Raw genomic sequence first — 17,075 nt, 5'->3', positions numbered from 1 at the left:
CATGTAGCCCTCATGTAAAATCCATTTTTCCCTCTAAGTTTTTCTTGAAGTTGTTGTGCAGTTACTCCTTCTAGATTGGATTTTTAGATATCTCTGTTTTACCTCCTCAGGCATGCAATGGTAGGTTTTAGGATACCCAGAAGCTTTGAGATTCACAACAAATCTCTTGGGCTGTCTATAGCACTGCAGGACAGAATGAAAGTGATTTTTGGAGTCTAAACTTTGGAGTACTAAACTGTCCTAGTCTCTGGGCTTTGCTATGTCTGAACTGGTTCTCTCATCCTGCTCTTGTCCTCCAGTGACCTTGGAGTTTTCTCCTAGGAGCCATCTGCTATTACTGCCTCTGGATGCAGAGCCTGGAAAGTCTCTGTCTAGTCTTAGTAGAAAAGGGAAGCTTCTATCTTGATTGTCAGTGCTGGTGCTGACTTTTCTGGTAGGCCTTTTCCTATTCTAGCGAACATTTTTGTGCAGTTTTAAGGTAGATGAAGCTACAAGTCCTTTAACACATTGGGATTTTGCTCCTTATTAAAAAGTGAATATTGCCACCAGTCCTGTATATCTTAAAGGAATATTGAAAGATAATGAAAAGAAAGTGTTTTGAAAACTCAAAACATTTCACAAATTGTCCTGGTTCTATTGTAATAACTATGTGGTCTTTTCCCCTTTGAATTTATTTATACAAAGTAATGATAGATGAATAATACAATTAAGTTCAGAATATATTAAAAGTTTTCTTTGAAGTAGACTACCTACATGTGCTTCCTAGATACAAACTAAGAATAAAATGTTAGAAATAATTTAAAATAATTATTAGAAAACTTTAATAATGGATTTTTCTTCTTTTTTGTAGAGGAAAAGAAAACTAAAGTTAAAAAAACAAAGCCAGAATTTCCCATGTATACATCTTTGGAACCCAGTGCATATAAACCTTCTTATGATCATGGAACTTCTATAGAAGAAATTGAAGAGCAAATGGATGATTGGTTAGAGAATCGGAACAAAATGCAAAAAAAGAAGGTAAATGAACATTTAAGACAATACTGTAAATTAGTATAGAGTTGTCAACTAGTGATCTTAATGACAACAAACCTATTTAAAAATCATCCAATCCATTTAAATTACTGAAAAAATATCATTTTTGCAGCATTTAATTTTCATCATTCTTAGATAATTTAGTTGAAAGTGGTAAAAAAAAGAAAAAAGATTCAAGAAATTTTCATGATAAGGTTTAAAAATAAATTTAGACTTTTATGTTATTTAAAGCAAAAATTAATTAAATTTTATAGGTGTATATATGTATATGTGTGTGTGTGTATATATATATATATATATATATACACACACACACTTGACCTTTTTACTCTATTGGTGAGAATATTGTTATCAGTTATCAAATTTTCTCTGCCCAGAGAATGGCGGGAAGTGGTGGTATTTTTTATTTAAATATTTTATTATAAATTTAATAACTCAGCAAATAACAATAATCAAGTAAAGAAAATAAGAAACAAAATCCCAAATGAAACATTAAACTCCAAACTACAGACATTTAAAAATTTTAACAAAGTAACATTTGTTAGCACATCGTCCTCTGATGGTTTTATTTTGTCTATTTATAGTTTTCTGTTGTTTTTTGTAGTCATCGTCAATGTTTTTACCCTAATTTCACCTTTTTTTTTTTTACTCTATATATCCTCCTACAAGTCATTCCCGTATTTCTTTGTATTCTTCCTATTTATTATTTTTTATAGGGTGATAATATTCCATTACATTAATATTCCATGATTTATTCAGCCATACTTTAATAGTTGAACATATTGTTTTGTTTTGTTTGGGCTTTTTGCGGGGCAAAGAGGGTTAAGTGACTTGCCCAGGATCACACAGCTCATAAGTGTCAAGTGTCTGAGGCTGGATTTGAACTCCTGAATCCAGGGCCAGTGCTTTATCTACTGTGACACCAAGCTGCCCCTTGAACATATAAATTGAAAGAGGATGTGGAATCATAGATAGAGTACTCACCTTGAAGCCAGAAGACATACACTGAAGTCTACCCTGTCTGGTTGGGCAAGCCTGGGCTAAGACCCCTTAATCTCTTGGTGTTCAAGGCATCTAAGACTATAAGTTGAAGAGAAGGTGCCAACTGTATTGTTAGAGAGAGTTTTCTCTGTTAGTAAACTCACAGGTCCAGTGATTCTTCCAGTTATTTCCTATTGTTGCAAATAAAGTGATATTAAATATTTTTGTACAAATAGATCTTTTCCCTTCTTTTAATAACATTATCTACAAAATTCCTACTCTAGTGCCTTGTTGTGGCATAGAAGTAAACTGGCCTTTTTGAATGCTATGCCAGCAGATTACAAACTTAGTCTGTCATGGTGAACCAACTTGTGGTATGATATTGGTGATTGTCTGTGTCAGCTCTCTAGGATCTGGTGTGCCTGTCTCTGGAATGCCACATCACCAGAAGACTGTCCACTAGGGAATGTGGTCTTTGGCCATGGCTGCCTGTGAAGAAGATGCATCATTTGGTCTTGTGTGGTCCCCTTCCTCTGTGACAGGGATTCTAAGTGTGGACCAAACTATTTTTCCTTCTTCTACAAAGCTTTTTGAATGTCGGATCTTTAGCTGTTCTTTCTATCCATCTATTTCTCTCCCTCCACCCTTCTTTATCTCCTTGTAGTTTCATCTCTACCCCACGATTCTACTGAAATGGTTTCCTCCAAAGTGATTAATTAGTCAGATTTTTTTTCACTGTTAAATACTTTAGGAGACATCAATAAGTTCAATGGATTGACTCTTTATGTATCACAAATGATGAAAATTGCGTATAGTCACAATTACCCTTTAAATCCTTTAAATTGACCATGAAGTCAATACAGTACAGTATCTTTAAACATTTGTAGCTGGAAAGGGGATTTGGTTATTTTTTTAAAAGGAGGCCATCTGTATCAGAGAGCGGTGAAATCTGAGATAGTTGCTATGGAAACAATTACCTATAATTTTTTTTTCACTCCATCAAGCTAAACTTTTGAATGAATGCATGGATAAATGAAAGCATTTATTAAGCATTTATTTTGTGTGGTAAGCACTGGGAATCAAATAAGACAGTCCAGATCTCAAGGAGCTCATATTCCAATAGGGATGTAGTACACAAAAGGCTTCAGCTACAAGTCAGATAGAGAGATCCTGTGGTCCTTGGGCTGCAGTAGCAAAGCCATGCATTTTCTCTAATGTCACTTCCACTGATAAAATCATATTAGTTTCTGATGCTGAACCACTTGACAGCACCAAGGACTTTGGTGGCAAGAAATTCATTTTCTGGTTTATCAGCAGCTATGGCTAGAACACCTGTAGCAAAAGTTGCCAGGCTGCATCTCCACAGAGGTTGCTTCCCAAGGGTAATGGGTAAGGGCATTATTGATCAGGAGAGAAGCAACCAAGACTTCTCCTCAAGGAAAAGAAAACAAAAGCAGGTAAAGACTGTCAAGAAAAGTGATAATTAGGGAGTAAATAATCTTTGAAAAGACTTCACACATAAGTGGGATTGTGTTAGCAGTTGTTCCTACTACTATATAACGGTTTCGACTTCTTGCTTCACCATGAGGCATGAAGGGACACAAGGAAGTCAAAGGGAACACAGTAGGGGCTTCCCGTTTGACCAGTAATGCTAGGAAAATCAGCTAAGGCCATCCCTTTAATTGGGTATACTGGCAGCCTACACAAAATTAATATGATGAAGAGCATTTTCTAAAATCAGACTTGACAGTAAGTATTGCTTACAGGGTGAGAGGCATGGGGAGGAACTGAAACAACTGAGGAAACAATTAACAGATGTCCAATCTCAAGTTCACTCAAGGATTAGTGTTAAAATTTTTTCTTCTTCTTTCTCCTCTCCTTTCCCCTCCCCTCTTCTGAATTTGTATAAATTATGATGTGACTCCATTATGTAAATCTTTATTTCTGGGAAGGTAGAAGGGATAGAAATGAAAAAATCAGAATCTAATTAAATGCTAAGATGCACATTATTAATATAAATGGAGGAGGAGGAGTTTGAAGAAGGGAAGATCAGTGTGGGCTGCAGTAACAGAAGTATTATAGTCTACTCTATACCTATCTAGAGTACTGTGTTCTAGGTGCTACAGTTTAGGGGAAACTCTGATAAGATGGGAAATACCCAGAGAAAAAACAAGGACGATGGTAAAGGAACTTGAATCCAAGTCAGATGAAGATCAGTTTGAAGGGGCTAGAGCTGTTGTGACTGGAGAGAAGACAGGGAAACGTGATGACTGTATCCAACTACTAAAAGGGCTCTCATGGGCAAGAGCTAACTTGCTGTATTTAGTTCTAGAGGGCATAACTTGGAACAAAGAGAGAAAGCTAGAAAGGGCCAAATTCAGGCTTCATGTAAGTGGAAACTTTGAACAATTAGAGCTAACCAAAAGTGAAATGGTCTGCTTTGAGAGAGGGTGGGTTTCCCCTTATTGAAAATCTTCAGGCAAAAGCACCATGACCCTTTGTTGGGTTTGGTAAAAGAGGGATTCTTTTTCAAGTATGGTTGGATTCAATGGCCAATGACATCCCATCCAACTATGAAATGCTGTGATTTTTCTCAGGATCTGTTCTCAAGAAACTTTCTCAAAGGTTCATATCTAGCATCTTATAGTTGAGAGTCTATTAGATCCTTTAGGTAATGAGTCACCTTGATGTTTCAAGTTCTAGCTGTATGTTTTGATAAATCCTCAGAAAGGAAAGAACCTGGAGCTTATTATCTTGGCCACCTACAGAAATACCTTCACTGAATTACAACTTAATGTTATGTTTTCAGCCTTTGTATACACATAATCATCTGTTTGAACACAGTTTTGTCTATCTTTTGTAAACCTGCCATTAAAGATATTTTCTGCTATGTTACCCAATTCCCATTGTATAACCCACCCAGTAACTTCCTGTTTGACTTTAGTTCCAGGGAAGAAGGTTATATCTGCAGATGAATTTTGCATATTTTCTTTTGTTAGAAAATGAAAACTATATGACACCAAACAAGCCACATTTGTAGCCTAGTTATAGTAGTCAGCTTATTTCAAGCATCTAGTATCTTTTTAAAATTTCTTTTATTGTGAACTTAATTTTAAACAAAAATAAACATCTTTTGGTTTGGGGTTTTTTTAACCTTGATTTTTTTTTAAACTTTGTGTTCCAAATTTTCTTCCTCCCTTCCTCCTCACCCCTCTCTAAGAAATCAAGCAATTCAATATAACTTATACATGTGCAGTCATGCAAAACACCTTCACATTAGTCAGGTTGTGACAGAAAACAGACAAAATAACTTTAGAAAGAGATACTAATAAATAAAATTATACTTCAATCTGTATTCAGATACCATCAATTCTTTCTCTGTTGATGGCTTGCATTTTTCATACAACTTTATAATAGCATCCTGCTCATCATTTCTTTCACAATTACTATTGCTAACTGTATTACCCTCCATTCTATTCCCTCTCCTTGATATTTACTCTATTTTCTATCTTCTTTCATCCTATCTCTCCTTAAAAGTCTTTTGCTTTTTACTTCCCCCTCCCCCAATCTGCCCTCCCTTTCTTTGCTTCTCCACTGCCCCATCTCCTTCCCCTCCCACTTTCCCTCAGGGCAAAATATATTACTGTACCCACTTGGATGTGTATGTTATTCCCTCACTGAGCCAATTTTGATGAGAATAAGGCTCACTCACTCCCCTGTTCCTTCCCCATCTTTCCCTCCACTCCATAAGCTTTTTCTTGTTTCTTTTATGTGAGCTACTTTACCACATTCCACCTCTCCCTTTCCTTTTCTTCCAGTGCATTCCTCTTACTCCTTAACTTTATTTTAAAGATGTCATATAGGTCAGCTAGGTGACACAGTGGACATAACACAAACCCTGGACCCAGGAGGCCCCAAGCCCAAATGAGGCCCCAAGCCCAAATCCGGCCCCAGACATAAGCCACCCCACCCTGCCTGCCTCACAAAAGACAAGGATAAGCAAAAAATAAATGCTTTACAGATATCATCCCTTCATATTCAATTCACACCTGTGCCCTCTGTCTAAGTATATTCCTTGCATCTGCCCTAATACTGAGAAGGTTCTTATGAGTTAGATGTATCATCTTCCCATGTAGGAATGTAAACAGTTTAACCTTTTAATATCCCTCATGGTTTCTTTTTCCTGTTTACCTTTTTATGCTTCTCTAGGGTCTTACATTTGAAAGTCAAATTTTCTATTCAGTTCAGGTCTTTTCATCACAAATGCCTGAAAGTCCTCTTTTTCATTGAAGTCCCATTTTTCCCCCGAAAGATTATACTCAGTTTTTCTGGGTAGGTGATTTTTGGTCGTAATCCCAGTTCCTTTGCCCTCTGGAATATAATATTCCATTCCCTCTGGTCCTTTAATGTAGATACTGCTAGATCTTGTTTTATCCTTATTGGAGCTCCACAGTATTTGAATTCCTTTTTTCTAGCTGCTTGCAATATTTTCTCCTTGACCTGGGAGCTCTGGAATTTGGCTATTATATTCCTGGAAGTTTTCCTTTTGGGATCTCTTTCTGGAGGTGATCAGTGGATTCTTTCCATCTCTATTTTACCTTCTGCTTCTAGAATATCAGGGCAATTTTCCCTGACAATTTCTTGGAAGATGATGTCTAAGCTCTTTTTTTGGTCATGGTTTTCAGGTAGTCCAAAGATTTTCAAATTATCTCTCCTGGATCTACTTTCCAAGTCAGCTGTTTTTCCAAGGAGATATTTCATATTGCCCTCTATTTTTTTATTCATTTGAATTTTCTTTATTGTGTCTTGATTTCTCATCAAGTGCTCCTCTCTCAGCCTGGTTCCACAGACGTTCCCTGTAGCCCTTTTAAGAAGTCTTTGGCTGGGGGGCAACTAGGTGGCACAGTGGCGGCCCTGAGTTCAAATCCAACCTCAGACACTTGACACTTACTAGCTCTGTGACCCTGGGCAAGTCACTTAACCCTCATTGCCCCACCCAAAAAGTCTTTGGCTGGAAAATGGTTTCCCTCCGTTCTTTTGTGGGTTCTGCTGCTCCAAGAATTGTCTTATGGCATTATTTTGAAGGTATGTGGGCAGTTTGTGGGGAGCACCAAGAGTCACAGTCTTTCCTCCACCATCTTGTCTCTGCCCCAAAAATAAACATCCTACTATGTAGAAAAGAACGAGAAAGAGGTTTGTATATGAAATTGTAAAGATCAGTTCAAGTCAGCAAGCATATTTAGGTGCTTACCATGTGCCAGCCACTATTTTAAGTTCTAGGAATACCCAAAAAAAAACCCAAAAAACACCCTGTCCCTGCTCTCAAGAAGCTCCCAGTCTAATGGGGGAGACAACTATTCAAAGTATGTATAAACAAGATACTGAGTAAATTAGGGGTAATCTCAGAGTTCTGTTACCTACAGTGCCTCTTTGCTTCTTGTAGACTGTTCCAATCTGTTTTTATCTGCAATTCTTTAAATTGTGATAGACAAAAAAAAATTATGATAGACAACAAATTCTTTTGAAATAAAGACACATATGAATTCCAAAAACACTCCCCATAAGACAACTCCATTTGGGTCATCTATATCAGCTCCCTTTACCCAAAGAGTCTCAAAAACCTAAGTTCTAATACCAGTTCTGTCACTAAGTAACTATGGGATCTTATATTTTCTGAGCTTCAGTCTCCCAATTATAAAAATATGGGGGATAGATGGTATGATTTCTTAATTCCCTTACATCTTTAGAATACTTTAACTTTATGACTCTGTAACCTCAGTCTTAACGTGTTCAAAACTGGACTTATCCTTTTTTCCCCTAAATTAACCTCTCTCACTCCCTGGTTTATACTAATAGTGCTACTTAGGGCTCTGTACATAGTAGTCACTTAACAAATGTTTATTGAATTGCATTGAATCCACCATTACTTTAAGTCTCTTAAGACAGACAACTTGGAATCACTCTTGATTCCTTCCTCTCTTTTATCACATTTTCTTGCCTTTGAAATGTTTTTTTTTAATTCACCTTTTCCTCCTCATTCCCATTGCTATAACTTTAGCCCTCACTTTTATCACCTTATACCTGAGTTATTGCTGCAACAACAATGCCTAACTCAGATTTTTACACAATCTGATTGATCTTGGATATCAGCATTAGACCAGTCCTACAAAAGAACCATTATCCTTACTCAAGAACCTACAATGAGAATTTTTTTATCCCCAATGTCAAATTCAGACCCCTATACCTAGTTTGTAATGCCTTCCAGCATGCAGTCCAACCTTGCCTGGCCATTGTCTACTGCTCTTGAACACGTACCTCCCCCTCTGATCAGACTATCTTTCATTTGCAGCCTGTTGATTCCCAACTGCATTCCTTTAGCACAGAGTACCTCTCATGATTAGTATGCTTCCTCTTCTTCTGATGATCCAAATCCTAACCATTTGTTCTGACCCAGCTCTAGTCCTGCTTTTCATCTGCATTAGCTTCCTTATTATTCCAGACAACCCCGGTCTCTCCCTCCTTTGAACAGCTATTACAGCCACACTTATTGTTTCCTTTGTACTGGTGTTGCTTTCTCAGCTAGCCTGAATGCTGTTGGGTGGTAGTGGTGATGTCCCTATGTTGTGTGGCATCTTCTGTAGACTGAACCCTTGCTAGTATTGAGTTCTTGCCACATAATTGGCATACAGTAAGTACTTATTGGTTAATACTTGAAAGATATTTTTTAAATCAAGTACAAAACTATTGCCTATACTGTCTAGAGACTTCAGCCTTCTTCAGTTTTCAGTTCTGTTTTTGGTCTAAATGATCATTCTTATGACTCTCCAAATACTTTATTACTGAAATATAGTCTTTTTCCTCAAGTTCAGTCTTCTGCAGGAAGGAAAAATAACTTCTGACTCTCTTTATGCATGGACTTAAAGACAATTAAGTAACTTTTCACCCTTATATCCCCCAGACTAAACAATGCCAACCATTTTTAAAAAATCATTGTTGCTGCCCTTCTGTCGTCCCTCCCAAGTGTCTTCATGCTTTTTTATAATAGCGAAACCAGATCAAAATACAACAATCCAATAATGAATTGATTAGTGCTAAGCAGAAGGGAAGAATTATTGCCCGGCTCTTAGAGGTCACATGCTCATTCATATATTTCAGTATCTTGTACATAATTTTTGGGGGGGGGGCAGGGCAATGGGAGTTAAGTGCCTTGCCCAGGGTCACACAGCTAGTAATTGTCAAGTGTCTGAGGTAAAATTTGAACTCAGGTCCTCCTGAATCCAGGGCCGGTGCTTTATCCACTGTGCCATCTAGCTGCTCCCTTGTACATACTTTTAATAACAGCACTGTGGTCCTGATTAATGTTCAGCCTGGGAGTTCATTTGAGTCACAAATCATGGGTAGTTTTATCCTCCTTTTGCTACATGGTTACTTTTATCCCCAGATTTAAACACTTTACATACAGTCTTCCTCTCCATTTTGTCCAACTTCTACCGAGGCTTTAAGACACAGTTTTGGACCCTTTGTGACTGAACCAAGCTCTACCACTTGCTGTGCTTTTTTTTTTTTTTTTTTTTTTTTTGTGAAGCAGTTGGAGTTAAGTGACTTGCCCAGGGTTACACAGCTAGTAAGTGTTCAGTGTCTGAGGCCAGATTTGAACTCAGGTCCTCCTGACTCCAGGGCCGGTGCTCTATCCACTGCATCACCTAGCTCCCCCTTGCTGTGCTTTTGGTAGGGTGATTGGTTCTGTTTGGTCTCAACCTGGGGCACCTGGGATCCTCCACTCACCTCCACCTATGGGAGTATGTCCACATTGAGAATGCTGGTAGCTTTTAGGCTCCCCTGGATCTGTGAAGTTCAGAGCACTGGATCTTCACAGACCTCTCCAGTATCTCGGGGCATTATATTAGAGACTTTGGAGACCAGGAACCTGAGGCATCCTCCTCTTAACACCACTGTGCCTACATTGATCTCTGCAGTACCTGGCGGCTTCAAAGGTGCCCACTGTGGGTTTGCAGCTACTCTAGGACTTTGGAGGGGAGCCCTCCACTCTTGCTGTCAGGGACAGCTCTCCAGGTTACACACTTCAATGCTTCATCTCTGGTCAGGCTAGGAGGCTGCCAGCTTGTTTGCTTCCCTGGGTGCTGGCTTCTTGCCAGCCCCCTTTCCTATTGTGGATGGGCTTCTGGCTGACTTGTACAGTTCTTTGGTCGAAGAGGTCACTTTAACACAGCTGTAGTTTCCCTTTGGATTTTTTTTTTTTTCAGCCTGGTGTGATTTTTAGGTTTTTGGTATGGGAAGCTGGGCTGTCTGTCTCCATTCCTCCTCTTTGTCGCTGCTTCTAGGACACACTTCTCTCCTGGTTCTCTTCCCACCGGTTTGATCACTCCTTTTGGCGTCCTTTGCTTGTTCATCACCAAACTCATACCCTCCAGACACTGGGCTTCTCTAAGGTCTTTCATCTCTTCTCTTTCTTCACTCTACTTTGATGATCTCATTAGTTTCTATGGATTTAATTGTGTCTTTTCAGCTAATTTCCAGATATCTTTCTTGAACCCCAGTCCTTTATCCCCAAGTGTTTACAGTACATATATACTTAAAGGACCCACTGGAATCTCAAATTCAATGTGTCCAGTTGGAAATTGTCATATTGTCCCTTAAATGTACCTTTCCATAAAACTTCCCTCTTTCTTTCTATGATACTAACATCTTTCTGGTCACTCAGGTTCAAAACTCTTGAGTTGTCTCTTATTCTTCCCTCTCCGGCCAGTTGCCAAGTTTTGTTGATTCCAATTCCGTGACATCCATCCTTTTTGCTCCACACTTGCACCCACCACCCTACTTCAGACATTTATCACTTCTAACTAAGAATGCTATAATGTTCTCTTCATTGGTCTTCATGCCATTAGCCTCTTCCCTCTTTAATCCATCTTCCACATGGTTGCTAAAATAATTTTCCCAAAACATGTCTGTATATTTCACTTCCCTGCTCAAAAACATTCAGTGACTTCTATTGTCTTTAGGATAAATTATAAACTTCTTAGATTGGTGTTTGAGGCCCTCCCTGATCTAGCTCCAACCTACCTTTTCGACCTTATTTCATAATATTTTCCATATACGTTATATTCCAGCTAAACTGGATTCCTAGTTGGTCCTCAAACGCAATATTCAATCTTCTACTACTGTGCATTGGAATAAACCATCCCAGAGCCAGCTAGGTGACACAGTGGATAGAGCACCAGCCCTGGAGTCAGGAGGACCTGAGCTCAAATCCGGCCTCAGACACAACACTTACTAGCTGTGTGACCCTGGGCAAGTCACTTAACTCCAATTGCCTCAAACCCCCCCCCCAAAAAAAGGAATAAACCATCCCACATTGCCCCAGTGCTGAACTATGATTCTCACAATCCTTCTTTCCCTTCAAGGCTTCCCTCAGGTACCACCTCTTGCTTGAGACCTTGCTGAAGTTCCCCAATCGTTTCTGCTCTCTACTTTCTCAGATTACCTCACATTGATTTTTCAACATGTTGTATTCCTACAGAATAATATAAATTCCTTGAGAATAGGAACTGTTTTGCCTTTATCTTTGTATCTCCAGTGCTTAGACTGGAAAATAGACAATAAATGATGGTTGAGTTGATTTGTTTCTTTCCCTCTTCACATAACCAAAAAATATGTTTGTATTGTCTTATTACTTCATTATTCTTATTTTTTTTTTGTGGGGCAATGAGGGTTAAATGACTTGCCCAGGGTCACACAGCTAGTAGGTGTCAAGTGTTACTTCATTATTCTTATTTCAATCTGGCCTGGTTTTCATTTTCTATGGCATTTTATTTTGCCTTTCAATTTTCTGTACAAGTTGGTCTTTGTGCAATAGTAATGTTTCTGAAAAGACATATATAATACTGATATTGCACAACTAATTGTATTTTCCTATTGAATTCTTTTATAGATAATGTTTGATCCTAACACATCAAAAATCACTCTAGAGAAGTTTTCACTAATTTCAAGGCTTTTGCTTTTGTCAGTGTTGGGGCTTTGGAGATTCCATTTTTTCCAAATCACAGAAGAAATTAGTGAAAAAGATGAATAGTCTCTAAGGTCTAGCAAGGTGGTGTATACGCTCATGTGTAGAAATATAGCACAATTCCCATTTCATTCAGAGCTGTTACTGGTGGAATGGTAGTTAAAATGGTGTGAGCAGCTACACTGCTCATGCCATTAGTACATGAACTACCAATGTGAAAGATACATATGAACTTGTTTTTCCCAGTGACTTCAACAATGTAAATAATCTTGGGTTTGGAATTAATGGTAAAATTTTGACTGATTCTTTAAATGGGGTTGCCAATAAATATTTATTAAGAACCTACTATGTTCAGAATTCTGTGGTGGGTACTACTGAGATACAAAGACTTAATCGGATGTGGTCACTGCCTTCATGGATTTCTTGGATTTGCAAGGACATATGACATGCACAGTAACTATGAAACAAAATAGTACATGACAGGTGCCTAAGGGAAGTACAGATAAGTTGTATTGTGACGTCTAAGGGACCTCATTAGCAGATTTGGATCTGGATTATTAGGGAGATTCTAAGTCCTCTACTAGTACAGTATGGTGTAGTAGAAGGAATACTGCACTGGGAAATGAAAGATCTGGGTTCGAGTTCTGGTCATTATGTTGGTGACCTTGAGTAAAGCTTTATGTAGGAGCTAGGATTTAAAGCTGAATTTAGACAGAATAAAATTTGTAATAGGAGAAATCCATGGAATTCCATGACTGTTAGGATTATAAATAAATAACGATTTACCCGGATGATGTGCTGTCAATAACAAAGAGGTTATTTTTTTAAAAAGCATTTGTTGTGCTGGGCAGAAGTTATAGACGCCGAGTGCTAAAAGCTATCATTAAGTACATGAATTTGCACCTTCACAGGGGGTGCTCAAAGAAGGAGGTACAGGTGCATCCCATGTGAAAGAAAAACAGAAATACGAAAAAAATTTCACTTACAAAAGAGATAAATTAGGGGATGGGGCAGTTGTTCACTTTATCAAAGAAGTCATCAAAGAATGCTTTAAATAATAAACCCCTCTCCTGCATTTAAAATATTCTTTGAGAGGTTTTTTAATTAAATGGTCATTCACCACTTTAAAAAAACACACCAGGGGCAGCTAGATGGTGCAGTGGTAAAGCACCGGCCCTGGATTCAGGAGTACCTGAGTTCAAATCCGGCCTCAGACACTTAACACTTACTAGCTGTGTGACCCTGGGCAAGTCACTTAACCCCAATTGCCTCACTTAAAAAAAAAAAAAAAACAAAACAAAAAGAAAAAAACACACCATATTTATTCCAGAAAGAAAAGCAAAATTCAGAGTTTTGCTAACTTGAAATTGTGGTACCTTTTCTGTATTCTGTTACAGTTTGTTTATATGCCTACAAAACTATATATTTGAAGAATGTTTACTTTCTTAGACTCCTTTCTTACATTAAGTATTTCTATGAAGTGCATTCCATTATAACCCCAAGTACAAGGTTGTGTACACACAAGGATCTTTAAACAAATGCTTGTTAAACTAATAAAATACCTTCCTTTCACTCCCAGAATGTATTTTCTTTAACTTGCTCATTCCTCTTCTTTCCTTAGGATTTTAAATGTCACTTCTACCAAGACTGTTATTCCATCTATAGTTTGTGAACTATTGCAGTATAGTGCAGTGAATTGAAAGAATGCTGATCTTGGATTAAAAAAAAAAATACTAGGGGGGCAGCTAGGTGGCGCAGTGGATAGAGCACTGGCCTGGAGTCAGGAGTACCTGAGTTCAAATCCAGCCTCAGACACTTAACACTTACTAGCTGTGTGACCCTGGGCAAGTCACTTAACCCCCATTGCCTCACTTAAAAAAAAAACTACTAGGTTCTAGTCCTCTCAGTTTAAGCAAGTCATTTAATATTTATGGATCTTTTTTTTCCTCCTCTTTAAAGAGAAAGGATTATCCAATCCTAGATAACTTTATAGAACTTAGAGGTAGAAAAGTAAATCAATCAATAAACATTTATTAAGTGCCTCCTGTGTGTCATGCACTGTGCTAAGTGCTGAGAACACAAGAAAAAAAGACAAAGATAGACCTTGCCCTCAAGGATCTTAGAATCTCATGGAGAGACTTCCAGGTAATTAGATCAACAAGATAGAACAGGAGACATTTTCTCTTGATTCCCCACAATCCCTCAAACCTCTCCAAAACGGAGATTATGTACCAAACATAAAGCGACTTCAGCTATCTTCAATATCTAAGCTACCCAGAATCCATAAGAACTTAAAAAAAAAAAAAAAAAAAAAACCATGAACTGACCCAGAGACCCAGAGCTTACTTAGCACATTTCAGCCACTGACAGCTAGATGGCACTAGCAGACCCCAAGACCTGACACCGGCTAGCAACAAAACCTACCCCTAAACCCCAGTACTGCCTTCCTCTTTCCATTGCCATGGAAACCGCAGCTCCAGACAGAAGTTTATATGGATCACAATAAAAAGAGAAGCTGCAGCCCCATAGCAAAAGTGCTGCAGAGCTCTAAACTGCTGGTATCAGGGTGGACAACCCTATTGCACCAGAATGGCAATTCTCTGCCAGTGCCAGAACTGAACAATTTATGGCCTGCAGAGCAAAATTAATGATAAGAATAGAAAAACTGGAATCTGCAATGGCTAGTCTCACCAAAGAAACAAACAAAAAAGTAGAATAATAAGTTGGGGATGCAAATATACAGAAGTGAAGGACAATCTAGAAGAGAAGCAAAGAACAATAAGATTAAAAGAAAATATCACGGGGGCAGCTAGGTGGTGCAGTGGATAAAGCACTGGCCCTGGATTCAGGAGGACCTGAGTTCAAATCCTGCCTCAGACACTTGACACTATCTGTGTGACCCTGGGCAAGTCATTTAACCCTCATTGCCCTGCCCCCCCCCAAAAAAGGGGAAGAAAAGAAAATAAAATATCACTATGCAAGCAAAACATACTGACCTCAAAGGCAGCATGCATAGAGACAACCTAAAGATCCTGGATCTCCCAGAAGAACATGACAAGGGGGAAAAAACACCTTAATAACACCATACAGGAAATAATAGAAAACAACCACCCGGAATTTCTGAACATAGAAAATTAAAATCCCAATTGAAAGAATTCATAGATCAACTCTAGGAAAAAACCCAAGGCCACAAATTCCAGGACAAAACCATATAAAGGAAAATAGTAATGATGAAACAACCTAACAAAATTTGGGGGATGTAACTAACAAAGTCTTCAGAGGGGAAACTTGTCCTTACAAACATATTAACAAAATAGTAAAAGATGACTAATGAGCTGAATATGCATTTTTAAAATAAAAAAGTCAACAAATAAAGCACAAACGATAATAAGCACTTAAAATTAGAGAAGAAATAGATAAATTGGAAACAAAACATAGAAATGATAAAAGCATTGAAAGCTTTTTCCTGGGAAAGACTAATAAAAATTGATAACTGTAATTGGTTTAAAAAGAAGAAAACAAAAAAATCAAATCAAAATAGCAAATGAACAAGGTGAAACCACAGGAAAAACAGAATAAAAAGAGTAAGAACCTACTTTGCATAGTTATACACTAACAAAAATGAAAACACAAAAGAAATAGAATACTACTTTCAAAAACATAAAAAAATTAGGTGCGCAGTGGATAGAGCAGTGGCCCTGGAGTCAGGAGGACCCGAGTTCCAATCTGGCCTCAGACACTTGACACTTACTATCTGTGTGACCCTGGGCAAGTCGTTTAACCCCAATTGCCTCACACACTCACACAAACCATAAAATATCTAAACTATCAGAAAACTAAATAAAGATCTTAAATAATCCAATCTCAGAAGAGGAAATAGATTGAGCTGTAAATTAAGTATCAAAGGGGAAAACAATCCTGGTTCTAATGGATTCACAAGAGAATGTGATGAAACTTTTATTTTTTAAAAAATGTTATTTTCCCCCAATTACATGCAAAAACAATTTTTAACATTTGGATTTTTTTAAGTTTTGAGTTCCAAATTTTCTCTCTCCCTCTCTCCTCCATCTCCCCCCTCCCTGAGACTCCCTGAGTCCTCACAGTTCTTCATCATATACTATTGCTGATACTGTGTACAAAGTTCTCTTGGTTCTGCTCATTTCACTTTGCATCAGTTCATGTGAGTCTTTCTGGGTTTTTCTGAAATCATTCGGCTTGTCATTTCTTGTAACTTAATAATATTCCATCACAATCATATGCTACAGCTTATTCAGCCATTCTGCAAATGTTGGACGTCCCTTTGATTTCCAATTCTTGGCCACCACAGAGTTGCTATAAATATTTTTGTACAAATAGGTTCTTTTTCCTTTTTTTTTTTTTTTAACTCTTTGGAATACAGACCTAGCAGTAGACTAAAGGGTATGTTGGATTGCCGGATCAAGCAATACACACAGCTTTATATCCCTTTGGACATAGTTCCAATTCCAGAAATAGTGTATTTGTTTCCCAGTTTTCCCACATCCCCTCCAACATTTGTCATTTGTCTTTTTTTGTTGTATTAGCCAATCTGATAGGTGTGAGGTGGTACCTTGGAGTTCTTTTAATGTGCATTTCTCTTATCATTAGTGATTTTGAGCATTTTTTCATATAACTATAGATAGCATTAATTTCTTTGTCTGAAAACTACCTATTCATATCCTTTAATTAATATTCAATTGGGGAATGACATATTCTTTTTTTTTTTTTTTTTAGTGAGGCAATTGGGGTTAAGTGACTTGCCCAGGGTCACACAACTAGTAAGTGTTAAGTGTCTGAGGCCAGATTTGAACTCAGGTACTCCTGACTCCAGGGCCAGTGCTTTATCCACTGTGCCATCCAGCTGCCCTGGAATGACATATTCTTATAAATTTGGCTTAGTTCTCTATATATTTGAGAAATTAGGTCTTTATCAGAGATACTTGCTGCAAAATTTTTCCCCCAATTTTCTGCTTTCCTTCTAATTTGGGTTGCATTGGTTTTATTTGTGCAAAACCTTTTT

The 17,075-nt window shown here is 37.9% G+C and overlaps 1 protein-coding gene across 1 annotated transcript in view; it reads left to right on the top strand.

Annotated features, from left to right (window-relative positions):
- The window catches only part of DNAJC1 (DnaJ heat shock protein family (Hsp40) member C1), a 264,938-nt gene that overhangs the window by 150,744 nt on the left and 97,119 nt on the right, over positions 1-17,075 (top strand). The window contains exon 8 of the mRNA XM_043968912.1: positions 851-1,017. Coding sequence (XP_043824847.1) covers positions 851-1,017 — 167 coding nt within the window. The remainder of the gene's footprint in view (positions 1-850; positions 1,018-17,075) is intronic.

Source organism: Dromiciops gliroides, chromosome 5, assembly GCF_019393635.1.
Source record: "Dromiciops gliroides isolate mDroGli1 chromosome 5, mDroGli1.pri, whole genome shotgun sequence".
Lineage (NCBI taxonomy): Eukaryota > Metazoa > Chordata > Mammalia > Microbiotheria > Microbiotheriidae > Dromiciops > Dromiciops gliroides.
Note: the sequence above shows the minus strand (reverse complement) of the source record. Positions and strands in the feature narration are given on the sequence as shown.